General features: G+C 63.3%; 5 protein-coding genes across 12 annotated transcripts; 3 read left to right on the forward strand and 2 right to left on the reverse strand.

Moving 5' to 3' along the window:
* Positions 1–953: 953 nt before the first annotated feature.
* Positions 954–5,495, forward strand: FUCA1 (alpha-L-fucosidase 1). Of its 2 annotated transcripts, none has more exons than XM_064398579.1 (8): positions 954–1,330; positions 2,165–2,299; positions 2,499–2,636; positions 3,286–3,391; positions 3,765–3,965; positions 4,093–4,283; positions 4,462–4,561; positions 5,326–5,495. In XM_064398579.1, the coding sequence occupies exons 1-8, from the start codon at positions 987–989 to the stop codon at positions 5,344–5,346; spliced, it is 1,236 nt and encodes a 411-aa protein (XP_064254649.1). In that variant the 5' UTR covers positions 954–986; the 3' UTR covers positions 5,347–5,495. The 2 variants fall into 2 exon arrangements, with proteins under 2 accessions (XP_064254649.1, XP_064254648.1); XM_064398578.1 differs by lacking the exon at positions 5,326–5,495 and adding an exon at positions 5,045–5,292.
* A 148-nt stretch (positions 5,496–5,643) lies between these two features.
* HMGCL (3-hydroxy-3-methylglutaryl-CoA lyase) lies at positions 5,644–10,340 on the forward strand. Of its 2 annotated transcripts, none has more exons than XM_064398588.1 (9): positions 5,644–6,019; positions 6,878–6,964; positions 7,143–7,250; positions 7,584–7,679; positions 8,175–8,323; positions 8,638–8,701; positions 9,145–9,333; positions 9,492–9,617; positions 9,834–10,340. In XM_064398588.1, the coding sequence occupies exons 1-9, from the start codon at positions 5,969–5,971 to the stop codon at positions 9,933–9,935; spliced, it is 972 nt and encodes a 323-aa protein (XP_064254658.1). In that variant the 5' UTR covers positions 5,644–5,968; the 3' UTR covers positions 9,936–10,340. The 2 variants fall into 2 exon arrangements, with proteins under 2 accessions (XP_064254658.1, XP_064254657.1); XM_064398587.1 differs by lacking the exon at positions 5,644–6,019 and adding an exon at positions 6,187–6,289.
* Positions 10,341–10,898: 558 nt separating this feature from the next.
* Positions 10,899–14,705, forward strand: GALE (UDP-galactose-4-epimerase). Of its 4 annotated transcripts, none has more exons than XR_010350428.1 (11): positions 10,899–11,018; positions 11,521–11,645; positions 11,800–11,847; positions 11,984–12,097; positions 12,683–12,859; positions 12,935–13,048; positions 13,128–13,194; positions 13,293–13,378; positions 13,481–13,558; positions 13,699–13,813; positions 13,890–14,705. XR_010350428.1 is itself a non-coding variant. In XM_064398189.1 (11 exons), the coding sequence occupies exons 1-11, from the start codon at positions 10,918–10,920 to the stop codon at positions 13,943–13,945; spliced, it is 1,149 nt and encodes a 382-aa protein (XP_064254259.1). In that variant the 5' UTR covers positions 10,902–10,917; the 3' UTR covers positions 13,946–14,705. The 4 variants fall into 4 exon arrangements, 3 of the variants coding, with proteins under 3 accessions (XP_064254259.1, XP_064254260.1, XP_064254261.1); XM_064398189.1 differs by having other exon boundaries at positions 10,902–11,018; positions 11,732–11,847; XM_064398190.1 differs by having other exon boundaries at positions 10,945–11,014; positions 11,520–11,645; positions 11,732–11,847.
* A 129-nt stretch (positions 14,706–14,834) lies between these two features.
* Positions 14,835–22,728, reverse strand: LYPLA2 (lysophospholipase 2). 3 transcript variants are annotated; one of them, XM_064398193.1, is made up of 10 exons: positions 22,585–22,728; positions 20,223–20,326; positions 19,445–19,476; positions 18,788–18,853; positions 18,420–18,467; positions 18,199–18,269; positions 17,901–17,974; positions 17,690–17,791; positions 17,391–17,567; positions 14,835–16,710 (listed from the first exon to the last, which is right to left on the reverse strand). In XM_064398193.1, the coding sequence occupies exons 2-10, from the start codon at positions 20,298–20,300 to the stop codon at positions 16,660–16,662; spliced, it is 699 nt and encodes a 232-aa protein (XP_064254263.1). In that variant the 5' UTR covers positions 20,301–20,326; positions 22,585–22,728; the 3' UTR covers positions 14,835–16,659. The 3 variants fall into 3 exon arrangements, with proteins under 3 accessions (XP_064254263.1, XP_064254265.1, XP_064254264.1); XM_064398195.1 differs by lacking the exon at positions 22,585–22,728 and adding an exon at positions 22,233–22,397; XM_064398194.1 differs by lacking the exon at positions 22,585–22,728 and adding an exon at positions 21,279–21,539.
* A 135-nt stretch (positions 22,729–22,863) lies between these two features.
* On the reverse strand, positions 22,864–25,090 carry PITHD1 (PITH domain containing 1). Its single transcript, XM_064398196.1, has 6 exons — positions 24,873–25,090; positions 23,732–23,775; positions 23,564–23,641; positions 23,344–23,448; positions 23,136–23,244; positions 22,864–23,054 (listed from the first exon to the last, which is right to left on the reverse strand). Exons 1-6 carry the CDS (start codon positions 25,047–25,049, stop codon positions 22,953–22,955), a joined length of 615 nt encoding a protein of 204 aa, XP_064254266.1. The 5' UTR covers positions 25,050–25,090; the 3' UTR covers positions 22,864–22,952.
* Positions 25,091–26,431: the final 1,341 nt, after the last annotated feature.

Consider the following 26,431-nt stretch of genomic DNA (forward strand, 5'->3'; position numbering starts at 1 on the left):
AATGGACAATGAAGTAGGACAGGGCCCTTCACCAGTGACCTGGAGCAGCTGTGCTCCTGCCAGCTCCCAAAATGCCTCCAACAGGGATGAGCCTGGCTGGGGCATGGCCACGAGGCCCTTGCACTCTGCCCTGTGTCCCAGAGGATGAGCTGCCCAGGCTGCCCAGGGAACGGGCACAGCCCGAGGCTGCCAGAGCTCCAGGAGTGTTTGGACACTGCTCCAGGGATGCACAGGGTGGATGGCTGGGGTTGTCCCCAGTGTCCCTCCATCCCTCCCCAGGATATTCCCCAGTGTCTTTCCATCCCTCCCTGGGACATTCCCCGATTGTTGGGGCTATCCCCGATGTCCCTCCATCCTCTCCCGGGATATTCCCCGATGGTTTGGGTTATCCCTCCATCCCTTCCTGGGATATTCCCTGATGGTTTGGGTTTATCCCTCCATCCCTTCCTGGGATATTCTCTGATAGTTTGGGTTATCCCTCCCGGGATATTCCCCGATGCTTTGGGTTATCTCTCCATCCCTCCCGGGATATTCCCCGATGTTTGGGTTATCCCTCCATCCCTCCCGGGATATTCCCCGATGGTTTGGGTTATCCCTCCCGGGATATTCCCTGATGGTTTGGGTTATCCCTCCATCCCTCCCGGGATATTCTCTGATAGTTTGGGTTATCCCTCCCGGGATATTCCCCGATGGTTTGGGTTATCCCTCCCGGGATATTCTCTGATAGTTTGGGTTATCCCTCCCGGGATATTCCCCGATGGTTTGGGTTATCCCTCCCGGGATATTCTCTGATAGTTTGGGTTATCCCTCCCGGGATATTCCCCGATGTTTGGGTTATCCCTCCATCCCTCCCGGGATATTCCCCGATGTTTGGGTTATCCCTCCATCCCTCCCGGGATATCCCCGCCGTGCCCTCGGGCAGCTGCCGGGCCGCAGTCTCGAACCCGCGGCCCGGGGAGCAGCGGCGTTGGTGACGTCACGGGGCCATGGCGGCGCTGGCCGTGCTGGCTGTGGCGGCCGCGCTGGGCCCGGGCCTGGCCGAGCCCCGCTACCGCCCGGACTGGGCCAGCCTGGACGCGCGGCCGCTGCCGGCCTGGTTCGACCGGGCCAAGGTGGGGGTGTTCGTGCACTGGGGGGTGTTCTCCGTGCCGGCCTGGGGCTCCGAGTGGTTCTGGTGGCACTGGCAGGGCCAGCACGATGCCGCCTACGAGCGCTTCGTGCGCCGCCGCTTCCCGCCCGGCACCAGCTACGCGGAGTTCGCGCCCCGTTTCACCGCCCACGACTTCCAGCCCCGGCAGTGGGCACAGCTCTTCCGGCGGGCCGGGGCCAGGTCAGCGCCGGGAGGGCCGGAGCTGGGGTCCCTGAGGGGATGAGTGCCATGGCCGGGGGTCCCTGAGGGGATGGGGGTCCCTGAGGGGATGGGGGTCTGTGAGGGGTTGGGGGTCTCTGAGGGGATGGGGGGGTCCCTGAGGGGATGAATGCCGTGGCCAGGGGTCCCTGAGGGGATGGGGGAGTCCCTGAGGGGATGGGGGTCCCTGAGGGGATGGATGGTGGGTCTGGGAGTCCCTGAGAGGATGGGGGTCCCTGAGGGGATGGGGGTCTGTGAGGGGTTGGGGGTCTCTGAGGGGATGGGGGTCCCTGAGGGGATGGATGGTGGGTCTGGGATTCCCTGAGGGGATGGAGGAGCCCTTTCTGGGAATCTGTGAGGTAGTGAGAGCCCCTGTCACTGAGCAGATAGAAAAGCATCCCAGAGGAAACAAGGAGGGGTCTGGAGGTCCCTGAGGGGGTGGAAAAGCTTGGGAAGCATATGGGGCTATTCCAAAGAGGATGCAGGGGATGGAAGGGGCTAATCTGGGGTCCCTGAGGGATTGGGGGTCCCTGAACAGTGCTGGACATCCCTGAGGGGTCGTGCCCAGGATGCTGAGGAGATGACAGGTCCTGCTCCTTGCTAAGTATTCACTGTTCATTCTTTCCCAGCATTAAAATCCAGTAAAAGCCTCTCTTATTCTTGTATTTGCTTCTAAATCCAAGGGACAGTGACAGAGGGCTCCTCACAGCGTGGTTACCCAGTGCCTTGCTGTTTTAATGACTGACTTTGCAGTGGGGCTGGGAAGTGCCTCCTTTGTTCCTTTGCCATCCCAACCAAGCCCTTTTCTCCTCTCAGATACGTGGTCCTGACCACCAAGCACCACGAGGGCTTCACCAACTGGGGGTCACCAGTGTCCTGGAACTGGAATTCTGTGGACACAGGGCCCCACCGGGACCTGGTGGGAGAGCTGGGAGAAGCCCTCAGGGAGAGGTACGGCCCTGCCAGGGAGCTCTGCTTTGAGAGCAGAGAATGCTCCTGGCTCTGCTTGACAAACAGCAGAAAACCCCAGTTCAGTGTGAGGAATGGACTGCCTGCAAATGATGGAAAATAATAAAGCCAGTAATTTAATTTCCACTGCTTCTTAATCCCCACTGAAGCCTAACTCTTCCCTCTGTGTTCTGTCCTTCAGCAACCTCCGCTATGGGCTGTATCACTCCCTGATGGAGTGGTTTAACCCTCTCTACCTCGCTGACAAACAAAGTGGCTTCAAGACCCAGAGCTTTGTTTTAAAGAAGACCATGCCAGAACTTTATGACCTTGTCTTAAAGTAAGAGCCACAACCAGTTCAGAATCACCAGCATTTCCTGGTTCCAGTTCTGTAGGGTGTAAAAAGGTGCAAAGTGGGTGCAAAGAAGAGAAATGTTGATTTTTGCCGAGGCAAATTGTCTTTGCTAAGCAGTAATGATTTGTGGTAATTAGAAAAGGGGTTCACTTTTAACCTGTGGAAAGTCTAATCTGTAGAATAACCAGGGACAAATTTTTCCTGCAAAAGCATTTCTCTCCAATCCTGCCTCAGTGCAGGGTGGCTGGATGTGGAACAAACTGTTCAGTATTTAGTAGAATAGAAAAGTGATTTCACTGGGAATTTGCATCCTTGCCTTGCTTCCCCTTGCTGACAAAAATAAAAGGTTTGGGCTTGTGGGTTGTTGTCCCAGCTCAAGAATGTGTCTCATAATCACCTTTGAGGTGCCAAATTCTGAGTTTTTTGGAAGACTGCACCTTCTCTTGAGCTGTGGATCAACACCTTGTTCTTTGCTGCTGCAAGAACCTCCCTTAGAGCTTTGTGTGAAGCAGAAAATGAAGCAAAAACCTCCTTGTGATGCCATGCAGTGGGAAGGGGAAGCAACCCCACACCCGAGAAACACAGTGTGGCAGGAGCAGATGATCCATTTGGAAACAACATCTCTCTCCCTCAGATACAAACCAGACCTGATCTGGTCGGATGGGGACTGGGAAGCTCCAGATTCCTACTGGAATTCCACCTCCTTCCTTGCCTGGCTCTATAATGACAGCCCTGTCAAGGTACCACTGCCTGCTGCCCCTCCTGGCACGGGGTGGGTGTGGAAGGGCAGGAAGCTCTGGGCTGTGTGATCACACCAGAAACCTCCTTGACTTTTGGCAGGTGTGTTTTATTCTCTGACAAAAAGAGATGTATTTTATTCTCTGACAAAAAGAGCACCTGACTGTGCTGCTGTGCCAGCCCCACTGACCTGTGCAGGATCCTCGGCTTTGTTGCCTCAGCTCCCCCCTGAGTGAGCAGAGGGTGGGATTCAGCCTTCTCAGGAGGGTTTCCATTACACTGGGGTTCTTTAGGTGCTTCCTCAGGGGGGTGGCTGCCAGCTGGACAGCCCAGGAACAAAAGGATCTGTGCCCTGAGCTGTTTTCCCTCTCTCAGGACACCGTGGTTGTCAACGACCGCTGGGGCCGGGGCTGCTCCTGCCACCACGGGGGTTTCTACAACTGTGCTGACAGGTACAGGCCAGGCTCCCTGCCAGAGCACAAGTGGGAGATGTGCTCCTCCCTGGACAGGCTCTCCTGGGGCTACCGCAGCAACATGAGCCTGCCTGAGGTGATGGATGAAATGAGTGTGATTGAGGTGAGAAACCTGAAATGGAATGCCAGGGGGAGGGTTGCTGGGAGTGAGAGGCTTTTGGAGGGTAAAACTCCTCAGTCTCTGTGCTCTCTGAGGTGAAGGTAATGTTATCCTGCTTTATCTGCTGCAGGAGATGGTGCAGACTGTGAGTTTGGGTGGCAACTACCTCCTCAACGTGGGACCTACAAAAGAAGGGGTGATTGTCCCCATCTTCCAAGAAAGACTCCTGGCCCTTGGGAGGTGGCTGGCCACCAATGGGGAGGCGATTTATGAGTCCCAGCCTTGGAGGGTGCAGATGGAGAACACCACAGACACAGTCTGGTAAGGGCTCTGCTGCTCACACCAGCTGATGTTTATTTCTTGCCTTTTCCTAAATTTGGAGCTGGGGGAAGTAGGTGACCCTTGTGTGGGGGCAGGAGGCCAAGCAGTGTTCTTGTGCTGTCTGGAAGGGTCGGGTTTGTGTCTGGTGCCCTTCACTGCTGAACTCCTGCTCTCTCAGGTACACCTCCAAGGGACCTGTGGTCTTTGCCATCTTCCTGCTCTGGCCTCTGGACAGTGTCCTGCATCTCTCCTCACCCATTCCATCCCCAGGCACACGGGTAAGGGGCTGAGCACACACTGAGAGCATTTGGGGGTGTTTTTGGGCAGGAGGGGCCAGCCTGGATTTGTCTGGCAGCTGGGGAGTGGGAGGCTGTGTGCTGTGGGCTCCTCGCAGCACCCCGGGCTGTTCCCCAGGCTTTGGCTCACATGGCCAGGGAGGATTCCTGCCCTGGAGTGTTCTGCTGCTGCTGTGGCAGGGGAGGGAAGGTCCCCCAGAGCAGCCCGGGTGCAGCGCCCTGCTCGTGGCACATGTCACCGTGACGCAAATGTGGCAGTGTCCTTTGCTCTGAACAAACAGGGGCAAAGCATCAGCAACAAACAAACCCCAAACAACAAACTGCAGCCTGGGGTGGCCTCCAAACAGCCCTGTGTCACCCCCTGTGCCACGTGAGCCACGGCTGGGCACCTGCAGGGCTGTGGGCTGTGCAGGGGGGCTGCTGAGCTCCAGCTCAGTGTCCCTTCCTTCCCTCCCTCCTCTGCAGGTGACACTGCTGGGGTTTGCTGGCACTCTGCAGTGGCAGAGCCAGCCAGGGAAAGGGATGCTCATTACCCTGCCCTACATGCTGCCATCTCCTCTCCCTCCCCAGTCTGGCTGGGTGGTGAAGCTCGAGGGCGTGAAGTGATGCCTGTGGGGGGACACAGCACCTCCCACTGCCTTTCTTTTTGACTGAACCCAAGAGGATTTTTGTGTTTCATGTTGAATACATTATTTTTCACTTGAGAGAATCTCTCCTCCAGTCTCTGTTGCCTTGTGTTACTTCAGTGTTGGTTGGAGCAGCTGTGATCAGCTGCTTCCATGATGAATAAATCCAATGGAAGCTTGCTGGAAGGGATCTGAAAGAAATCATCTGTAAAAAATACACCAATCCATCCCAAACTTTTATTGATATTCTGCTGGAGACAGCTACAAGAAAAGGTTTTGTTCTTAGTGAATTTAAGAGACTCCACCATTGTGAATTGCACTTGTGACTTCTGCTTGCACTCCTGGAGTCCCAGAGAGAGCAGTTTGAGCTTCTCAGAAAGGGCTGAACGGTGAGAATGTGGGTGATGAGACTGCTCCAGGGTGTTGTGAGGGCACCACAGCGCTGCGGGCAGGCTGTGTCCTGTTCCTGCCCCAGCAGAACCCGCCAGGACACCGCGAGCTGGGCTCCAGCAGCGCCCGGGGCAGCGCCGCGTGCGGAGCCGTGACAAACAGCGACAAACACCCCCCGGCCCCGGGGACGCCGCTACCGACGGAAAAACGGGACAAACAGGGACAACAGAGCCATGGCCTCCTTGGCTCACGCCGGTGACCCCCGGCCCGCCCCAAAACAAACAGCTCGGTGTTTGCTCGGCGCACCGGCAGCGCCAACGCCGCCGCTATAAGTGCGCGGCGGGCGCGGCGCGGGGCAGTGCCGGAGGGAAGGATGCCGCTCTGCGACACGGGCTGCGCGCCGCGGGACGGCGCCTGGGGCCAGGTACGGCACGGCCGGGACGGGGGACACGGACAGGGGACACGGACACGGGACAGGGGACAGGGGACACGGACACGGGACAGGGGACACGGGCACGGAGCGGGGACAGCGCCGTGCGCTGCCGGCGCCACGTGCGGGGCGCTCACGTGGCCCGCGGAGCCACGCCCCCTCCCGGCCGAGTCACGTGCCGGGGGTGTGTGCGGTCACGTGGGCGCGGCGGACATGGCGGCGGCGCGGCGGCTGCTGCCGCGCTGGGCGGGAGCGCTGCGGCCCGTGAGGGAGCGGGGAGCGGGACAGGGAGCGGGGACAGGGAGCGGGACAGGGAGCGGGGACAGGGAGCGGGGCAGCGGGGACAGGGAGCGGGACAGCGGGACAGGGAGCGGGGCGGGGAGCGGGACAGGGAGCGGGGCAGCGGGACAGGGAGCGGGGCGGGGAGCGGAACAGGGAGCGGGGAGCGGGACAGGGAGCGGGGCAGCGGGACAGGGAACGGGGAGCGGAACGGGACCGGGACAGGGAGCGGGGGAGCGGAACGGGGCACAGGGACCGGGACAGGGACCGGGGACGGGGGGAGCGGGACCGGGGACAGAGAGCGGGGACAGGGACCGGGACAGAGGGGATCGGAACGGGGACAGAGGGACAGGGACCGGGGAAGCGGAACGGGACCGGGGACAGAGGGACCGGGACAGGGACTGGGCAGAGGGAGCGGGGACAGAGGGAGCGGGGGGATCAGAACGGGGACAGGGACCGGGGGGCACCGGGACGGGGCCGGGCGGGGCCGGGGTGCGGTACCGGTACCGGTACCGGTGCCGGTACCGGGCGGGGCCGGGCTCCGCGGCCCGGCTGACTCTGCTCCCGTGCCAGGTGAGCTCCGCGGCGGCGGGCGGGGCGTACCCGAAGCGAGTGAAGGTGGTGGAGGTGGGACCCCGCGACGGGCTCCAGAACGAGAAGGTAGCGGCGGGGCCGGGCTCCCTGCCCTGCCGGGGCCGTTCTCACATCCCCCCTGTGCCCCCCAGTGCGGCGGCTCTCCTTTAAATGCTGCTTTTTTTCTTTTTCTTCCAGTGGTGGAAGAGTTTATTGTGTAAATAATAATAACTTTTAGTCATTTTTCTTTTCTTCTTCTTCTTAGAATCTTGTGCCCACCTCGGTGAAGATCAATTTAATCAACATGCTGTCAGAGACAGGGCTGCAGGTCATAGAGGCCACCAGCTTCGTGTCCCCCAAGTGGGTTCCTCAGGTCAGTGTTAGACAGGATCTGCAGCTCTGGCAGTACAATAACCCAGTGGTCCTGCTTGCTCCCCAGTCCCTGTTACTGGGCAAGGAGCAGCAGAGCAGTCAAAACATCCCAGAGCTTCCCTTTGGACCCTGGCAAGAGCAGAGGTCACACACGAGGCTGGTTGTGCACGTTGGCCTGGCTGGCTGACCCCTGAGCCCTCAGCTCTGTTTGCTGTAGAGGCTCTGCTCCCCACACATTCCTGTTCCCTTTCCAAAAAGGAGTTGTGGTGGTGATTTCCTGGCAGGCAGCCGTGGCAGCTGTGACCCTCAGGGCTGTTCCTGCCTTGCTTTGCAGATGGCTGATCACACCGAGGTCCTGCAGGGCATCAACAAATGCCCTGGCATCAGTTACCCTGTGCTGACTCCAAACCTGAGGGGCTTCCAGGCAGCGGTAAGGGCTGGGGACCCAGCACCCACCCCCACCCTGGGCACTCCCCCCGCTCCTCTGCCTGCCCCCTTTTGAAGGCAGGCCCAGCTCTGTCCTGGGTCTGCTGCAGAGTGAGCTGAGGGAAGGGCTGGGCTGTTTGGGGGACAGTGGTTCTGTGAAGTGAGAGAGCTGTGGTCAAGATTGTAGATCTTGTAAATCACAGAGACTTGGAGGGGCAGAAGAGCTCCAGGATCTCCCAGTCTAAATAAACAAAAAACTCTTCTCTTTGGGAACAGAAGAGCCTCTGTGAAGGGAGGAGTTTGTGGGGCTGGTTTGAGACATCCCTCAAAGAGATGCCACTGAAACCCTTGAATTAACTCTTGAAGTTGTGGCTCTGTTTGTCATTTCCCTCACAAGAAAAAATCCCCTGGCTTTGATTTAAGAAGTTCTGGGGTAACTCAGGGGTCTTTTCCAGCCTCAGAGGTGCTGTGGTTCCAGTTTAGGATTTTTTATTTGCAGGTGGCAGCAGGGGCCAAGGAGGTGTCAATCTTTGGGGCAGCATCTGAGCTGTTCACCCAGAAAAACATCAACTGCTCCATCGAGGAGAGCCTGGAGAGGTTTGAGGAGGTGATGAGGGCAGCGAGGGAAGCCAGCATTCCTGTCAGGGGGTAAGGGCTTCCTGCTGCACCTCGCCCGCTTTCACTCTGGAATCACCCAGAGTCAGCTGGGGTCAGACTCTCTTGGCAAACATCCCACATGGAAGTGCACAGATCACACCCCCAGCAGCCCTCTGGGCTCATCCTGGCAAACTTTACACCCCTGCAGGAAGAGATTGGTGAAATCCTGAAGCCTTTGGCCACTGGAATACAAAATTGATTCTCCCATCTTGCAGACATGGGAGATGCACAGGTCCTGACTGGTTTGTCCAGTGGGATCCCCCTGCCCTTTTCCAGCTAAAAGTTTGGGGTTTTTTTAACCACAGGTATGTTTCCTGTGTCCTTGGATGCCCCTATGAAGGGAAGATTTCTGCAGCCAAAGTTGCAGAGGTGAGTCAGCCAGAAATGCAGCCAGAGTTGCTGATTTATTCTGGGGGATGTGAAGTGGGCTCTGGGGGTTATCCAGGGTACAAGGGGGATGTGTGAGGGAATAGCCAGGCTCTCAGAGGCTGCATCCAGCTGGGATGGGGAGCTGAGGGAGGTTTGGACACTGCAGGGTTTTAATTCCAGAGAGGAGTGTCCGGGGAGTCAACAGTACCCCGAGAGGGGATTGTTGTACAGCAGGGATCAGCCCTGGGAGGGAGGAGCAGTGTCCAGGGGATTGTTGTACACCAGGAATCAGCTCTGGGAGGGAGGAGCAGTGTCCAGGGGATTGTGGTGCAGCAGGGATCAGCTCTGGGAGGAAAGAGGAGTGTGCAGGGGTTTGTGGTGCAGCAGGGATCAGCCCTGGGAGGGGAGGATGGCCTCTCAGGGGCCGTGCTGGCTGTGCCCAGGTCTCCAAGAAGATGTACTCCATGGGGTGCTACGAGATCTCCCTGGGGGACACCATCGGCGTGGGCACCCCGGGCAGCATGAGGGACATGCTGGCACTGGTCATGAAGGAGGTGCCCGTGGGGGCTCTGGCTGTGCACTGCCACGACACCTACGGCCAGGCCCTGGCCAACATCCTGGTGGCCCTGCAGGTGGGTCCCTGCTCTGCACCCTCACACCCCTGAGAGCCCCATGTCCCACCCCTGGGACAGCAGTGCCACTGTCCCAGGCTGCTGCCAGGGATGGGGCAGCCACGTGGAGCAGCTTTGCCTGGCACTGCAGGTTTTGTCAGCCCTGATTGTGTTTGCAGATGGGGGTGAGCGTGGTGGACGCCTCCGTGGCCGGCCTGGGGGGGTGCCCCTATGCCCAGGGAGCCTCTGGCAACGTGGCCACCGAGGACTTGGTGTACATGCTGCACGGGCTGGGCATCCACACGGTGAGTGGCACCCCAGGGCTGTGCCCAGGCCTCAGCCGGGAGTGGCTGTGGCAGAGGGGATGGGATATCTGGGAAAACATCCCTGCGAGGGCGGGCAGGCCCTGGCACGGTGCCCAGAGCAGCTGTGGCTGCCCCTGAGGGCCCAGGGATGGGCGTGGGGCACCCTGGGGTGCTGGGGGATGTTCCTCAAGGCGTGTCCTGCCCTTTGCCCTGCAGGGGGTGGATCTGCAGAAGCTGATGGACACTGGCACCTTCATCTGCAACGCCCTGAACAGAAAAACCAACTCCAAGGTGTCTCAGGCCTCCTGCAGGCTGTGACACTGAGTGGGATTTCTCCCTGGAGCAACAAGGTCCAGCCCTGGCTGGGATTCCTGCCTGACTTCTGAGCTCAGAACTTGAGAGGAAGCTCAAAATCCTCCAGAATTAGGAAGAAGAGAGGGAATCTCCTGTGATATTTTGTAATGTTGGACCTTGGGGCTGCCCCCTGTGCCTTGGAGGGGCAGAGGAGAGCTCAGAGCAGAGCAGCAGCTCCTGCCTGCAGGGCCAGGACCAGCTCAGCTTCAGCAGCTCGGGCTGTCCCTCCTCCCTTCCCTCCCTCCACAAACGGCCACGGGCTGAGCCCAAACCTCCCTGGGCTCCCTCGGGGCTGTGCTGCTGCTCTGGGTATCTGTTGTAAGATACTCAGCCCAGCAGGAGTAATAAACACATTATTTAATAATTAAACTGTGAGAAAATGGATTCAGTCGAACCAGCAAAGGAGCTTTTGGTGCTGGTTTGGCTCCAAGTGCCTCTTGGGTGTGGAAATTCTGCATTTTCGTGGGCTGGGGGTGGGGAATTCCTGCAACCCTGAGAGCAGAGAGTGAAACTCCTCGGGTCCTTGGGAAGCGCCCCCTGCTCTTCATTTTAAAGTCATTTATTGAGCAGTTAATTGTGAGACTGGAGAGGAGCACACGAGGCTGCGGGTGCCTCCTCTCTGTGTGCCTTCAATAAACTGAATTAATTACCAAACCTTCGCTAATGAACAGCACGGAAATGAGGCGGAATGGGGCAGTAATTTGGGGTTTTTGGGCAGTAATTTGGGTTTTGGGGCAATAATTCAGGGTTTGGGGCAATAATTCGGGGTTTTGGGGCAGTTTTTCGGGATTTTGGGGCAATAATTCGGGGTTTGGGGTAACGGCCTCCTCCGGCCGCCAGGGGGCGCTGCGGCACCTGGCTCCTCACGGTGGCCCCGCCCACCAACGGCCGCCGTCCCCCGCGGAGTTTTGTCCCCGCTGCCGCCCCGTAGCCCTGACACGTTTCCATGGAGGAGCGGCGCGCGTGGCGCCGGGGGGCGGAGCCAAGGCCCGGCCTTAAAGGGGCCGCGCCCCTCACGGGGCTGCGCGGGAGCGGCGGCGGCGGCGGGTGAGAGAGAGCGGGGAACGGAACCGGGGAACGAACCGGGGAACGGAACCGGGGGGGACCGGAACGGGGGAACTGAACCGGGGTAACGGGCAGGGGGAAATCGGGGGGAACGGGCAGGGGGACAGCCCGGGTCCCGGTGCCGCCCCGAGCCCTCCCTGCGCCGGGCGGGAGCGGCCGAGGGCAGAGCCGGTGCCGGCGGAGACCGCCCGGTTAATGAATGAATGGATTCGTTAATTAGCTAATTACAGTGAGCGCCGCTGCCCCGAGGGGCTCAGGTGAGCTCGGGGCTGGGCTCGGCAGGAAGAGCCCGGGCTCCGGGATGTGGCACGGCCGTGTCCGGGAGGTGGGACCGGCGCTGCCCCGCCCGTCCTGGGGCAGGGCCGGGCCGAGCCGAGCCCAGCCGTGCCGAGCCGAGCCGAGCCGGGCCGAGCCGTGCCGTGCCCAGCCGAGCCGTGCCCAGCCGTGCCGTGCCCAGCCCGCGGCTCTGGCGCTGTCCCCGCAGGGACATGGCCGAGGCCATCCTGGTGACGGGCGGCGCGGGCTACATCGGCAGCCACTGCGTGCTGGAGCTGCTGCAGGCCGGCTACGCGCCCGTGGTCATCGACAACTTCCACAACGCCGTGCGAGGTACGGCAGCGCCGGCCCCGCTCCGCCCGCCCGGCCCGGCCCCGCGCTCCCCTCGCTCCCCGCACTCCCTCCCTCGCTCCCCGCAGGCTCCCAGGAGCTGCCCGAGAGCCTCCGCCGGGTGCAGCAGATCGCGCAGCGCCCCGTCACCTTCCAGGAGCTCGACATCACGGACCGGGCGGCGCTGCAGGAGCTCTTCGGGAAGGTGCGAGCGGCAGCGGCGGTGCCCGGGGGGCTCCCGGCGGGGCTGGACCCGCAGTGCCCGCTCCGGTGGGCCAGGGGGCTGCGGGGGATGCTGCTGGTGCCCGCCGCCGCGGCTGAGCCCAGCCCGTGCCCCGCAGCACCGCTTCTCGGCCGTGATGCACTTCGCCGGGCTCAAGGCCGTGGGGGAGTCGGTGCAGAAGCCTCTGGACTATTACAGAGTGAACCTCACCGGGACCATCGCGCTGCTGGAGGTGAGGGGGGCTGCCAGCGACCCCGGGCTGCTCCCGCTGCCCTCCCCGTGCCCGGGCAGGGCTGGCACGGGGCAGGGCTGGCACAGGGCAGGGCTGGCACAGGGCAGGGCTGCAGCAGGGCTGGCACAGGGCAGGGCTGGCACAGAGCTGGCACAGGGCAGGGCTGGCACGGGACAGAGCTGCAGTAGGGCTGGCACAGGGCTGGCACAGGGCAGGGCTGGCACAGGGCTGGCACAGGGCAGGGCTGGCACAGGGCAGAGCTGCAGCAGGGCTGGCACGGGACAGAGCTGCAGCAGGGCTGGCACAGGGCAGGGCTGGCACAGGGCAGGGCTGGCACGGGACAGGGCTGCAGCAGGGCTGGCACAGGGCTGGCACAGGGCAGGGCTGGCACGGGGCAGGGCTGGCACGGGGCAGGGCTGCAGCAGGGCTGGCACAGGGCAGGGCTGGCACAGGGCAGGGCTGGCACGGGGCAGGGCTGGCACAGAGCTGGCACAGGGCAGGGCTGCAGCAGGGCTGGCACAGGGCAGAGCTGGCACAGGGCAGGGCTGCAGCAGGGCTGGCACAGCTGCCCCTTGCCCCTCGCAGACCATGAAGGCCCACGGCGTGAGGAACATCGTGTTCAGCAGCTCCGCCACCGTCTACGGGGAGCCCAGGTACCTCCCCCTGGACGAGAAGCACCCGGTGGGCGGCTGCACCAACCCCTACGGCAAATCCAAGTTCTTCATCGAGGAGATGATCCGGGATCTCTGCCGAGCAGAGAGGGTGAGGAGCTGTGTCCCCAGGGGGTGTCCCCAGGGGTGTCCCCACACGGGGGTGACCCTGTCCGTGTGTCCCCAGGACTGGAACGCCGTCCTGCTGCGCTACTTCAACCCCATCGGCGCGCACGAGTCGGGGATGATCGGGGAGGACCCCCAGGGCATCCCCAACAACCTCATGCCCTACGTGGCTCAGGTAGAGCCCCCCCAGCCCGCGGGGGTCGCAGGGAGGGGACGGGGGTGCCGGGGCTCCACGGGGCTGTCCCTCTGTGCAGGTGGCAGTGGGACGCCGGGAGTTCCTCAGCGTCTTTGGGAACGACTACAAGACGGACGATGGAACGGGTGCGTCAGGGCTGGGGATTTGGGATGGGGGGATTTGGGATGGGGGATTTGGGACTCCCAGAGCCCCGGGCCTGCCCTCACCCTCAGCGTTCCCACAGGAGTCAGGGATTACATCCACGTCGTGGACCTGGCCAAGGGCCACATCGCTGCCCTGAAGAAGCTCAAGGAGAACTGTGGCTGCAAGGTACCAACCCAGTGCTGCCAGCCCTGGGGGACATGGGGGTGCCAGTGGGGGCTGAAGGAGAGCCTTCCTCCCCTCGATCCCTGTCCTTTATCCTCCTCCCAGATCTACAACCTGGGCACAGGCACCGGCTACTCCGTGCTGCAGATGGTCCGGGCCATGGAGAAAGCCTCGGGGAGGGAGGTAGGGACAGAGCTGTGGGCTCACAGGCACAGGGGCAGAGCTGCCCCCCAGGGCCCTGTGCCCCCAGCAGCCCTGGCCCCGCTCCCTCAGCCCCCCGGAGCCCCCCGAGCCCCCAGCCCTCGGTGCTGCTCTCCCTGCAGATCAAGTACCGGGTCACGGCGCGGCGCGAGGGGGACGTGGCCTCCTGCTACGCTGACCCCACGCTGGCCGAGCAGGAGCTGGGCTGGAAAGCTGCCTTTGGCCTGGACAAGATGTGTAAGGGCATCCCCTCCCTGGCGCAGCGGGCACTGCCAGCCCCCTGCCCTCCCTCACCTCCCTGCTGCTGTTCCAGGTGAGGACCTGTGGCGGTGGCAGCTGCAGAACCCCACGGGCTTCAGCAAGAACTGAGCTGTGGCGAGGGCTGGCCGGGCCAGGGCTGCTCTGAGCCAGCTCTGCCTCCTTCCCCGAGGGCTGTCACCATCCTGGGAGGGCACTGCCAGCTCCCCCTCCTGCCCCTGGCACGGGGCAGGAGGGCTGGAGCATCCTCAGCCTCTCCCCTCCTCATCCTCATCCCCCAGGTCCTTTCATCTCACAGAGCAGAACCACAACCAAGGGTGAACAGAGCCAGGGCCTGGTTTGGCACCATGGGCACGGAACCCCCCGGGAGTGCCCAGGGGCTGCAGCCAGTCCTGGCTGGGAGCTCCTGAGCCCTCCCTGTGCCCTGGGACAGCCGAGTCCTGCTGAGCCCAGCCTGCAGCAGAGCCCTGTTCCCTCCTGGCTCAGGGGGAGCCCACGGCCCCTCTGCCCCTGCCCTGGCACAGAGAAGGCACCAGGAACCTCCCACGGGGACCAGTCACATTCCAAGGCTTCCTCCAACCCCCCTTTTCCCACCCCCAGCATGGTTTTGGGGACCAAGTCTCATCTCCCTGTCTCCTGCAGAGCTGGAGAAGGCCCTGCCCAGGGCTGTGCCAGCCTGGCCTGGCTGCCCACAGCCCCTGGGTGCCTGCTCTGGCCCTGGCCCACACTGCTCCTGTTTATTCCTGGCAGCTCCCAGGGCAGGGATGACGCAGCCAGCCCCGTGTGCTGTCGGCTGCATGAATAACTTATGCTCCTGAATTATGAATGGAGCTTTTGATTTGTTTTTAAAATAAACTTTCCTACTTTCTAAGTGGCAGCTTTGTTCTGCTTCCCCTCAGCCAGAGCTGCTGCCCCTAAAAATGGGACCCTGGGGCCTGATAGAACCCCATTCTCCCCCAAATCTGTGGTTCTTCCTGGCCAGGGATGACGCCAGCTCAGCTCCAGGATAAGTTGAGGATTTATTTCACCTTGATTCTCTGTGGAACGCACGCACACACACACAAAAAAACCCAAACGTGTACAAGGAAGACGAGAGAGAAGAAAAACAACCCAAAAAAACCGCAGAAAAAAAAAACCAAACAAAAAGAAAAAACCCAAAGCTGTACTGAGGAATGGAGAGAAGCCGTTCTCCCTCCCGGGGTCCCGGCACTGCCTGGGCAGGGAGTGAGCAGGAATGCTCTGCAGGGGGATGGGCCCGGGCCCCCCACCACACACGGTTCCAGTTCACAGTCACACAGGTCAGTCTGTCCATCAGCAGCCCCTGGTGCCCCCAGGGCGCTGCCATCCCACCCCTGCCAGCCCCTGGTGCCCCCAGCCAGGCGTGGGGGCCGGGGGCACAGCAGCATTAGAACACAGCATGGAAGAGCCAGCAGGGCAGAGCCCCGGGCAGGGCAGAGCCCAGGGCAGGGCAGAGCCCCGGGCAGGGCTGGGCTGCCCCAGTGCCAGCAGCAGCTCTGCTGCCTTCAGACTTCCTAAAAGGAGCAAGAACAGAAACGCCAAGCCCCGAGCCCAGGGTGGCCCCACGATGCACTCTGCAGAGGAGGTTATTGCTTTGCACAGCCCGGGCAGGAAGGGCAGGGCTGGAGCAGAGCTGCCGGGGCTGAGCCCCCCCAGAGCCCCCCAGGGCAGCCCTCCCCTCCCTGGGGCAGGGCAGGGGGAGCAGGGCCAGCCCTGGGCAATGTGGGGGTGTTTGAAAAGCCATGATAGCCCCGGCTGGGGGCTCAGCCCAGGGAGAGAGAGAGGGGGTGAGGGCAGAGCTGCTCCACAGCCACTGCCCCAGGCCCTGTGGGAGGGGAGGGTCGGCCAGGAGCCCCCCCAGAGGAGACATTCGGGGCCCCAGCACGATGCCAGCAGTCGGGAGGGGACAAGCCACAGGTGATTGTACATGGGGGGGCAGGAGCCCCCGGCCCCGGGAGCAGGGAGAGCCCCGGGGCACAGAGGGTGGGGCACAGCAGCCCCCGGGCTGGGAGCAGAGCTGCTCCTTCCAGCTGCACCAGGAGCCAAACCCGGGCTGCAGGGACCCCCCTCCCCAGGCAGCCCAAGGGAAGGACACGTAGCAGCAAGAGAAGACATTGAAGAGGGGCCGGTGGCTCCGGGAGTGTAAACGAAGCTTTGGGGCTCCGAGGGTGCAGAGCTGGGCTGGGAGGGGGCAGACGCCTCTGGGATGGAGATTGTAAAAGCGACAAGAGGAGGAGGAGGAGCAGGAGGAGGAGGAGGAAGGAGGTGATTATCTCGGGAGGGCAGGGCTGCCCCAGGCCGGGCTGAGGGGAGTGTGCGTGTGTGACAGGCGGGGCCGTGCGGGAGCTGCACTGACCCTCCCTGCGGCCCCGGGCAGCCTTTGGCGCTGCCAGCCCAGGGCAGAGCCCACAGGGGAGTCCCGGGTTCCTGAGCTCTGACTGAAAACCCGCGAGTCGCCTGAGCAGAGAGCGGGAGCGGCACCGAGGGCAGAGCCCCGGCGTGCCCCAGCCCCTAATACTGGTACAAAAACCCCAAACCCAGCAGGAAAACCTCACCCGCGCCGTGCCAGCCCCGCGGGGGCCCGAGGGGACGGTGGCCTTCCCCCGGGAGCCGCTGGGAGCCAGAGCAGGAGAGAAAAGGCCCCTCCCGGGCTCGCCTCAGGCAGGAGAGCCGGGGCACGGGCGGGGACGGGCACGGGGGTGTGGTGGGGGGTGCTGGGGGCCATGGCTTCCGTTGGCGGCGGGCGGGTCACAGGGACAGGCGCTGGCCTCGGCACCCTGCCCTGCGACAGTCCCCAGGGGCTCGGCTCAGATCCGGGGCAGCAGCTTCTCGATGAACTCCTTCACCGCCAGCATCTCCTGCGGGCAGTGCACGGGGCCCGTCACACCGGGGCTCCGGGGCAGGGCAGGGCACCGGGAACGGGCCCGGGGCAGGGCAGGGCAGGGCACCGGGAACGGCCCCGGGAACGGCCCCGGGAACGGCCCCGGGCAGGGCTGGGCCCCGGGAACGGCCCCGGGGCAGGGCTGGGCCCCGGGAACGGCCCCGGGGCAGGGCTGGGCCCCGGGAACGGCCCCGGGGCAGGGCTGGGCCCCGGGAACGGCCTCGGGGCAGGGCTGGGCACCGGGAACGGCCCCGGGAACGGCCCCGGGGCTCTGCACCTCCCCAGGAGTCAGGATGGGGCACAAGGGCTCTGCAGCCTCCCAGAACAAGTCAGGAACAGATAGACCTCGTGTGTTCCCCACCCTGCCCGGGACCAAAAGATGCCAAAGGAAAGGGACCCACAAGGACCATCCAGCCCGGCCCAGACCCCTCACCAACCCCACCCTGGGCGCCCCTGTCCAACCTCTCCTGGAGCTCTGGCAGCCTTGGGGCCGTGCCCATTCCCTGGCAGCCTGGGCACTGCCAGCACCCTCAGGGAAAGAACCTTTCCCTGAATCCATCCCAGCCCTCCCCTGACACAGCTCCCGGCCATTCCCACGGGCCCATCGCTGATCAGCACCCAGGGGTGCCACCCCCTCCCTCCACGCCCAGCACTGACCTGAGGACAGGAACTGTGCATCACTCCGGGGTAGGTTTTGAACTGCACCTTGGTGGGGGTGACCACAGACTTGAGCTTCTCGGCCGTGAGGGCCCCGAAGCGCACGGGGATCATGGGGTCCAGCTCCCCGTGGCACTGCAGGATGGCAATGTCCTTGTTCACGCCGTTGCTCGCCGCCTGCCGCGGGGAGGGGACACTCAGCCAGGGGACACCAACGGTGCTTCGTGTCCCCAGCACGAGCCAGCAGCTCCCTCCTCGTGGGGGAGGGCTGCCGAGGAGCATCCCCGGGCCGGGGGTACCTGTGGGAAGGCCTTGTGCAGAGGGAGCCAGCAGCTGAGCGCCACGATGCCGGCCAGCTGGTGCTGGCAGGTGAGAGCCGTGTACAGCGACAAGGCACCGCCCTGCAGGGGACACGCCGTCAGGGTGGGTCCATGGGGCATGCAGGGACACCCTGAGGGCCAGCTCACAGCCAGCCCGCCCTCTGTGACAGCAGGAACGGGGGTCCCTCACCTGTGAGAAGCCCCCCAGGATGATGCGGTTGGGGGGGATCCCGTTCTTCATCTCGTGCTCAATGATTGCTTTAACTGGAAGGAGATGGAGAAATGGCTCGGGAGGGGGAAAAGGCTCAAAAGCATCACCCCGTGCTTCAGGGGGCACATCAGGGACAGGGAGGTGCCAGAGATGCCAGGGGAAGGTTTGCTGGGATCACAGGAGAGCAGAAACAAGGGAGAGGTGGAAGGAAGACAGCTGCTCCATCACGGGAGGAGAGGCACACAGCAGCTCACCACCTCCCCTCAGAGCTCCTTACTGCTTTCTGCAGCTTTCTTGATCCCAGCTTCATCCTCAGGTGCATCTGGAGTCAATCCCATCAGGTCAAACCTGGGGGAAGCAGCAGGGTCAGCCAAACCCTCTCCCAGCACCCTGAGGGTGGGGAGGCAGGAGCTGGGGGTGCTCTGCCCTTCCCTGACCCCACAGGGGGGATTTTGTGCCCCCATTCCTCCCTCTCCCCACCCAGCCCAAAGCACTGACCAGGAGGGCATGACCATCTTCATGTTGAGGGTCACCGGGATCCGGGGCCTGTGGAGGAACATTTTGGGTGGCTGAGCTCAGCTCTGAGGGGAGCAGGAAGGCTGGCACCTCTCCCCCTCCTGCCTGCCCAGGGGTGCACAGGGAGCTCCAGAGCCTTTGTCCTTCTCTCCCTGCAGCCACCAGGGATAAGCAAGACGGGAAGGCAAAGAAGAGAGCCCGTGGTGCTGCTCACTCTGTGGGAGCAGCTCTGCCATGGCAGCAGAGCCCGCCTGGCTGGGCAGCCCTGCTGGGCCCAGGCCTCCCCAGCAGCCTGGGCACCTCAGGGCCCCCCAGAAGCCCCCCAGGAAACCCCCCAGGGCAGCACTTACGCGTGAGGGCAGATGTACTTCACGTAGGGGAGGCGGATGGAGGAGAGAGCATCGGCCCAGCTGTGCCTGGGGAGGGACAGGAGATGAGCCCAGGCCTTGTCCCAGCCATTCTCCCAAGGCTGCTGCCCCCCAGCCCCTCCCCTGAGCTTATTTACCCACCCCACCAGCCTGAGCCCCCCTGAAGCCCCCCCAGCACTGATCCCATCTGAGGGGAGCACACAGAGCTGCAGGCAGGGAGGACAGGGAGGAGGGGATGGCTGGACAGGGAGGAGGGGATCTCCTGGACAGGGAGGAGGGGATGGCTGGACAGGGAGGAGCCCTTTGTCACCACCACGGGACCTTGCAGAGCAGAGATGCCCCGGTGCAGGCCCAGCCCTGCCAAGGCCTGGGGAAGCTGCAGTGCTTATCAGCAATCCCTGAAGGCAGCACAAAATCCACCCTCGGGGGGTGGGCCAGGCTGCTGGGATCATAAATATTCAAGAGCAGACAGCTGCCAGCAGCAATTCCCTGCCGTTCCCTGCCAGGCTGGTGCAGGAAGGGCTGCAGACCCCAGCCCAAAGCTCCTGGAGATGCCCCAAGGGAAAGCAGCAGCAAAAGGCTGGGACCTGCAGCTGGCACACCACACATCCAGCCAGAGCCAGCTGCAGGGACACTCACCCCGTGTCTCCAAGGCCATGGAGGAAAATGACCTGTTAAACAGAGAAGGAAGAGAATTAGCTGGTGTGAGAGTCACAGGGGGCAGGGCAGGGCTGGGCTGGCAGGGAGGGAGGGGGCAAATGGACACTTAGTCACCAACTCCAGGAGGCTCCAATTAGCGTGGAGCAGGGATGGGTGGGTCAGGGGTGTGCTGTCATCCTGCCACGGGCAGGTCCCAACTGCTCTGCACAGCACAGGGACAGAGAGTGACAGGTCATCCCACCAGGAGTGGCACCAGAGCACGGGCCCAGCCTGAACCCCAGAATGGGCTGGGAGGGACCTTAAAGCCCCTCCAGTGCCACCCTGCCATGGCAGGGACACCTGCCACTGTCCCAGGCTGCTCCAAGCCCCACCCAGCCTGGCCTGGGACACCTCCAGGGATCCAGGGGCAGGTCTGTGCCAGGGCTGCCCACCCTCCCAGGGAGGAATTCCTTCCCTGGATCACCAAGGACTCACAAATCCCCTCCTCAGGCTCCAGCACCCCCCAAGCCTTGGGGAGCAGAGGGCAGGCAGCCTGCAGACCCCAGGGAAGGACTGGGGAGGGGGGTTTCTTTGGGAGATTTGCTTTTAAAAGCTTAACCAGCCCAGCCAGCCCTGAGCCCCAGGGCTGAGCTCTCAGCCTGGAGCAGACAGGGCAGCACAGAGCCCCTGCTGGGCTGCTGATGGAAGGAGCTCTGTGTTCCAAGGGGGGCAGCAGGGGAAGGAGGGAGGGAGGGAAGGAAGGAGGGGCAGCCCTCACCGCGGCAGTCTCCCGCTCTGCCCCTGACACGGTGACAGCGTCGGCGAGGAGGGGGACAGACATGTTGTTACCACACATACACCGAGAGGGGTCGACACTGGCACCTGCGGGGAAGCAAACCCGTCAGCCCCTCCAGCAGCTGCCTCACCCGCGGGAGCGGCTGTTTTTGGGGAAATCAAAGAGCAGGTGAAGGCTGCGAGGGTGGGGCACCCCCGCTGTGGCCTGGCGAGCCGGGAGCAGCCAGCGCTCCCCGCGTGGGGCGCTGCAAGGGTTAAAATTAGCCTGAAATTACAGCTCAGAGCCCAAGGGATTCCTGTGGCAGAGGGTGGCTGGGCAGAGCAGCTCAGCATCCCCTCATCCCTTCCCAGCAGCCTGACCCACATCTGCTCCGAGCAGGAAGCAGGGAGCCCTGGGCACGTAAAGGTGCAGCCCTGCTCTGTGGGGCTGTTCAGGATGAAGCAGAGCTCTGGGAGCTGGTCTGAGCCCCCCCAGTGATGGAAAACACCCCTGTGGCTCCCCGGGGCAGCAGGCAGGGTGGGCACTGCTGTGCTGTCCCCTGGTGGGGGTGACAGCACCCAGCCTTCAGCCACAGCAGAGCAGGGGGTTTGCTCCCACAAACCACAGCTGCTGCTCCCCACACCCCCAGCCCGCCCTGATCCCGCTGATCACCCGCACTAATTACAGCAGAGCCTGCTCAGGGCACTGCCACGATCCCCCAGGAGCAGGATCACCCCGAGCTGGATGGATGAAGGATCAGCCATCAACACCCATCCCTGCCCAGACCCCCCAAACCCCCCTGAGCACCCCTGGAGTCTGTCCCAAGGCTCCTGGAGCTCTGGCAGCCTCGGGGCCGTGCCCTCTGAGGAAAAACCTTTCCCTGGTCTCCATCCCAAACCCCTGCCAAGGTCCTGTCCCCATCCCAGAGCTGCCTTTCCTCACCCTCCACACCCCGCCCCAGCTTCAGCTCCCACAGCAGCACCATCCCCAGCGGGTCGGGGTGACACCGAGCACCCCAAACCCCCCAAAACCCCCGGGAGTGCCAGCAGGGAGCCTCACCCAGGAGAAGCAGCCTGCTGTGCGTGGCAGCCCGGCCGAGACCTGCCCGACTCGTTCCACCCCCGGCTCGTCACTGCAATAAAGCTCCGGGCTCTGACTCGGCCACGCGCGCCCCGCCGGGGCAAAAGGGAGCCAGGAGAGGAGCCAGGCCTGCCCAAACCCCGGCAGGGACGGCAGAGACACGGGCAGGGACGGCCCCGGCAGCGGCGGGGTGCGCTCCTTGCTGGGCAGGATCAGAGCTGCCCCAAACGCTCTCCTGGGAATCCCAAAATTCCTCATGGAATCTCAAAATTCCTCCTGGGAATCCAAAAACTGCTCCTAGCAACCTCAAAACTGCTCCTGGGAATCCCAAAAGTCCTCCTGGGAATCTCAAAATTCCTCCTGGCAACCTCAAAACTGCTCCTGGGAATCCCAAAATTCCTCCTGGGAACCTCGAAATTCCTCATGGAATCTCAAAATTCCTCCTGGGAATCCCAAAACTGCTCCTGGGAATCCCAAAAGTCCTCCTGGGAGCCTCAAAATTTCCCCTGGGAGCCTCAAAAGTCCTCCTGCAATATCAAAATTCTCCTGGGAACCCCAAAACTGCTCCTGGGAACCTCGAAATTCCTCCTGGGAACCCCAGAATTCCCCCTGGGAACCTCAAAATTCCTCCTGGAATCTCAAAATTCTCCTGGGAACCTCAAAACTGCTCCTGGGAACCCCAAAATTTTTCCTGGGAACCTCAAAACTGCTCCTGGGAACCCCAAAATCCCTCCTGGGAACCCCAAAATCCCTCCTGGGAGCCCCGGAATTCCCCCCGGGAATTGCTGCCCCGCTCCCGGAGGGAACACAAGGCCCCCGGGCCCAGCCCCTCACGGGGCGCAAAGGCACAACCCGAGCCGGGAGCCGAACCTGGGGCCGGTTCCGAGGTGCGGCACCGGCCGCGCTCATCGGGCGTTAATTAGCATTAATTACCGTGCCTCAGCCTCTGCCCCGGGATCCAGCGGGGGGCTGCGGAAATCCCGCCTGAAGCGGGGGAAGCGGGGCCCCCACGGCCGGCAGCGCCGGTTTTCCGCCGGAACCGGAGCTCGGGGGTGGCTCCCAGTAACGGAAAGGCCCGGCCCGGTTACCGCGGCCCGGTTACCGCGGCCCCCTCCCCGTTAATTCCCGGTAATTCCCGGTAAAGGCCTCGCCGGCCCCGCGGCCCTCACGGCATCCCCCCCCCCCCGCCGCCCTCAGCAGTGGTACGTTCCCCCCCCCGCCGCGCCGCTACCCGGTCGCCCCCCCCCCCCCCCCGGTGGTACGTGCCGCCCCCCCCTCCCCGCACCTCTCCCGCGGCCCGGCGCGCGCGCTCCTCGCCGCTCCCCCCGGACGCGCTCCCACCGGAACTTCCGGCAGCGCGGCGGAAGTGACGCAGCGCGGCGGCGCCACCGGGAGCGGCCATGGCGGCGGCGGGCACCGGGGCCGGCCCCGAGCGCGCCCGCTACCGGCGGCACGGCCCCGCCCCTCCCGCAGCGCCCCGCCCCCGGCGGCTCACGGCTAACGGGGCCCCCGCCGGTGCCACCGGCGCGCACGGCGGGGCCGCGACTCAGCGACAGCGCACAGCTCTGCACCGCAGCGTGTTTATTGTCAGGCACGGCCGGCAGCGCGGCCCGGGGCAGCCCCCGGAGCGGCCCCGGTGCCGGCGGGCCCCCGTCAGGAGATGAAGTGAGTCTGCGGCGTGACCTGCTCCCGCCTGTGGTCCGCCGGGTTCGCCGAGGCCTCGTAGGTGCAGACGGTGACCTGGTGGCGGTGGGCCTGCGCGGGGAGCGGCGTTGGCACCGGGCGGGACCGGGCGGGACCGGGCGGGACCGCCCCCCGCGCCCCCGCCCGCCTCACCTCCGCCCAGTCCCCCCGCAGGCCGATGTAGCAGATCTTGGTGGTGTCGGCCCCGAAGTTCTTGGGGAAGTGCATGGAGAGGTGGTGAAGGTTGGAGAAGCGCGCGACTCTGCGGGGAGACACGGCCCGGGGGGCAGAGCTGCTGCTGAGCCCCCCCGCTCCCCCGGGGGGCTCGGCACCCCCAACCCGGGAGGGGCTGAGGCCCTACTTGGTGGGGTACTCCAGCTCCCCCCGGGGATCCCGGCTCAGGCTGAAGCTCTGCTCCGCCTCCTTGGCCGCGTCGTCGAAGGACATGTGAGGAATGTTCCTGAACCTGGCAGCCACCAGCAGCCATTAGCAGTCATTAACAGTCATTAACAGCCACCAGCAGTCATTAGCAGCAGGCCGGCTAATTGCAGAGAGCAGGGAGGGGAGGCTGCTCCACTCACAGCCGCAGCTCAGCCGGGTGCGAGCCGTCGTCCTCGCCCATCACCAGCACTCCTTTCAGCCTCACGCTGCCCGTGAACCTGCCCGGACACACGGGGGGTCACCCGAGCCCCCCCAGAGCCCCCCAGGGCCCCCCAGGGCAGGGGGGCAGCCGCAGGGCCGGCACTCACGGGATGTTGAAGAGCAGCTCCTCATCATCGTCGCTTTCCACGAACTGGGGAGAGAGGGGAGAGCAGCTCGGGGCACACGGGGGGCACAGGGATCCCCCCTGCAGATGTGGCAGCCCGGGCACAGGGACGCGTCCCGGCGGCTCCGGGGTGTCCCCAGCGGGGCAGCTGCTCCGGGGCTCTGCCACCCGCGCGGAAAGAAGCTCTCCCTCACGCGGGGGTGGAACTCGCTGTGGTTTATTTTGTGGCCGTTGCTCCTTGTCCTGCCCCTGAGCAGAGCCTGGCACCGTCCTCTGACCCCCTTGGGGACATTTTATGGTTTATGGTGTCCTCTCTACACCTTTGGGATATTTTATGGATTTATGGGGTCCCCTCTTGGGGATATTTCATGGATTTATAGAATCCCCTCTGACCCCCTTGGGGATATTTTATGGATTTATAGAATCCCCTCTGACCCCCTTGGGGATATTTTATGGTTTATGGTGTCCCCTCTGACACCCTTGGGGATATTTAATGGATTTATGGGGTCCCCCCTTGGGGATATTTTATGGATTTATAGAATCCCCTCTGACCCCCTTGGGCATATTTTATGGGACCCCTCTGACCCCCTTTGGGATATTTTATGGTTAATGGTGTCCTCTCTACACCTTTGGGATATTTTATGGTTTATGGGGCCCCTCTGACACCCCTGGGGATATTTTATGGATTTATGGGGTCCCCTCTTGGGGATATTTTATGGATTTATAGAATCCCCTCTGACCCCCTTTTTATGGTTTATGGTGTCCCCTCTGACCCCCTCTGGGACATTTTATGGTTTATGGGGCCCCTCTACACCTTGGGGATATTTTATGGATTTACAGAATCTCCTCTGACCCCCTTGGGGATATTTTATGGGGTCCCCTCTGACACCTCTAGTATATTTTATGGTTTTTGGGTCCCCTCTGACCCCCCTGGGGACATTCCATGGTTTGTGGGGTCCCCTCTCGGCCCTCCCTCCCCACTGCCCGGGCCCCGCTCCCGCAGCCTCCCCAGGGCGATGCTCCAGACCCCAAACCATCTCTGTGGCCTCCTCCCGCGCACCGCCGGGCCCAGCCGGGGGCACGATCCCCTCCGTGCCCGGTGCCGGCCCCGGTGCCGGCCCCACCTGCGAGCGGTCCCCGCGCTCCTCCCAGGGGCGGAACACGGTGGCGCCGGAGCCCTCGCGGCGCTCGTTGAGGCACTGCAGGCGCTGCCGGTCGATGCGCAGGTAGAGCCCCCAGGCCGCGCCGCGCTCCGCCGCCTCCGCCCCGCAGCAGCGGCACCGGCCGGGCCCGTGCGCCATGGCCGCGCCGCCGCCGCAGCGCGCCTGCGCGGCGGGGACACGCCCACGGCGCCGCGGGGACACGCCCCCTGTCAACCAAACCACGCCCACGGCGCCTCAGGGCACGCCCCGGTGTCACCCAAGCCACGCCCATAATACTCGCGTGGCACGCCCATCTCCCTGACGTCACAGCATGCGTTAATGAGGCGCGCCCAGGTGTGTGTGGCCACGCCCATGTAAAGCGGTGATTGGTCTGTTGTCTCGTGGCCACGCCCAAGTGGGCGTGGCAGGGAGCTGCACGTGCTGAGCCCGTGAACTGCCCGGTGCTCCCGTGGAGGGGTCCCGGTGCTCCCGGTGCTCCCGGTGCTCCCGAGCCCGCCCGGGGAATGGCGCAGCTGCCGCTTTCCCGCAAAGGCTCCGCGGGTGTTTTCCACGGGGATGGCTCCAAGCAGCGCGGGAACGGGAGCAGCATCCCCGCCGGGATACCGGGCAGGGTACCGGGACGGGACACCGGGACAGGATTCCGGGGCAGGACACCGGGACAGGATACTGGGGCAGGATCCCGGGCAGGACACCGGAACAGGATACTGGGGCAGGATCCCGGAGCGGGATCCTAGGACGGGATACCGGGGCGGGATACCGGGGCGGGACACGGGAACAGGACCCTCCCAGGAGCAGCGGATTTTCCCCACAACGTGTTTAACGTTCGTTGTCGGCGTCAGGAAAGAACGAGCAGCCACAGTCCAGTGTTTGGCTTTTATTGAGACATGATTCTCCTTCTTTTTCATATAACTTATCTAATTAAAATATTCATCTCAGTTACCACAAAAAAAAAAAAAAAAAGGAACATAGAAAATTGTATATATATATACACAGTTCGGGACCAAAATACAAATACGAGTCCGAGTCACTCCCCAGCCTCCTCCTCCTCCTGCAGGGACGGGAGGGAAGGGGAAGGGGCAGCTCTGCTCCACGCTGCAGTGCCACAGAGCACTCTGAGCCCTGCCTGCTCCCCGGGGAAACATCCCACCCTGCTCCCGGGCTGGCTCAGTGCCCGCCAGGCAGGGCAGGGCGAGGGCTGGCACGGCCCCTGTGCGAGCAGTCACACCAGTGTCACCCCCCTGCAGTGCCACGAGGAGGGCACGGGCACAGCTGGCCAAGCCTGGAGCAAGGGGGGCTCTGGGAGGGGGAGATCTCCCCAGACAGCCGTGCCACAGCTGGGTGCAGCTGGCACATCAATGAACTGGCAGCTTAGCAGTGCCCACGTTGCTCAAAGCTCCTCTGAACAACGCCAGGCTCTGCTTCCCTCCCCTCTGCCCCTGCCCGAGTACAGAGGAGAAATGAACAGTAGCACAAGGGTCAGCAGAAGAGAATATATTGTTGTCTAATTAAAAATACAGCGA

The sequence above is a fragment of the Passer domesticus genome, chromosome 24 (assembly GCF_036417665.1).
Source record: "Passer domesticus isolate bPasDom1 chromosome 24, bPasDom1.hap1, whole genome shotgun sequence".
Taxonomy (NCBI): Eukaryota; Metazoa; Chordata; class Aves; order Passeriformes; family Passeridae; genus Passer; species Passer domesticus.

Excerpts from the sequence above, each read along its gene's own strand:
- PITHD1 (XM_064398196.1), bottom strand. The coding sequence starts at position 25,049 with ATGGCGCACGGGCCCGGCCGGTGCCGCTGCTGCGGGGCGGAGGCGGCG. Across the intron at positions 23,245-23,343 it reads GAGCTGGAGTACCCCACCAA|AGTCGCGCGCTTCTCCAACC; the intron begins GTAGGGCCTCAG and ends GTCTCCCCGCAG. Across the intron at positions 23,055-23,135 it reads TGCGGGGGGACTGGGCGGAG|GCCCACCGCCACCAGGTCAC; the intron begins GTGAGGCGGGCG and ends CTCCCCGCGCAG.
- FUCA1 (XM_064398578.1), top strand. The coding sequence starts at position 987 with ATGGCGGCGCTGGCCGTGCTGGCTGTGGCGGCCGCGCTGGGCCCGGGC. Across the intron at positions 2,300-2,498 it reads GGAGAAGCCCTCAGGGAGAG|CAACCTCCGCTATGGGCTGT; the intron begins GTACGGCCCTGC and ends TCTGTCCTTCAG. Across the intron at positions 4,284-4,461 it reads AACACCACAGACACAGTCTG|GTACACCTCCAAGGGACCTG; the intron begins GTAAGGGCTCTG and ends CTGCTCTCTCAG.
- HMGCL (XM_064398588.1), top strand. The coding sequence starts at position 5,969 with ATGCCGCTCTGCGACACGGGCTGCGCGCCGCGGGACGGCGCCTGGGGC. Across the intron at positions 6,965-7,142 it reads ACGGGCTCCAGAACGAGAAG|AATCTTGTGCCCACCTCGGT; the intron begins GTAGCGGCGGGG and ends TCTTCTTCTTAG. Across the intron at positions 7,251-7,583 it reads CCCCCAAGTGGGTTCCTCAG|ATGGCTGATCACACCGAGGT; the intron begins GTCAGTGTTAGA and ends CTTGCTTTGCAG.
- LYPLA2 (XM_064398193.1), bottom strand. The coding sequence starts at position 20,300 with ATGTGTGGTAACAACATGTCTGTCCCCCTCCTCGCCGACGCTGTCACC. Across the intron at positions 18,468-18,787 it reads AAGTACATCTGCCCTCACGC|GCCCCGGATCCCGGTGACCC; the intron begins GTAAGTGCTGCC and ends GTTCCTCCACAG. Across the intron at positions 17,975-18,198 it reads CAAGAAAGCTGCAGAAAGCA|TTAAAGCAATCATTGAGCAC; the intron begins GTAAGGAGCTCT and ends ATCTCCTTCCAG.
- GALE (XM_064398189.1), top strand. The coding sequence starts at position 10,918 with ATGGAGGAGCGGCGCGCGTGGCGCCGGGGGGCGGAGCCAAGGCCCGGC. Across the intron at positions 11,646-11,731 it reads CTTCCACAACGCCGTGCGAG|GCTCCCAGGAGCTGCCCGAG; the intron begins GTACGGCAGCGC and ends CGCTCCCCGCAG. Across the intron at positions 12,860-12,934 it reads ATCTCTGCCGAGCAGAGAGG|GACTGGAACGCCGTCCTGCT; the intron begins GTGAGGAGCTGT and ends GTGTGTCCCCAG.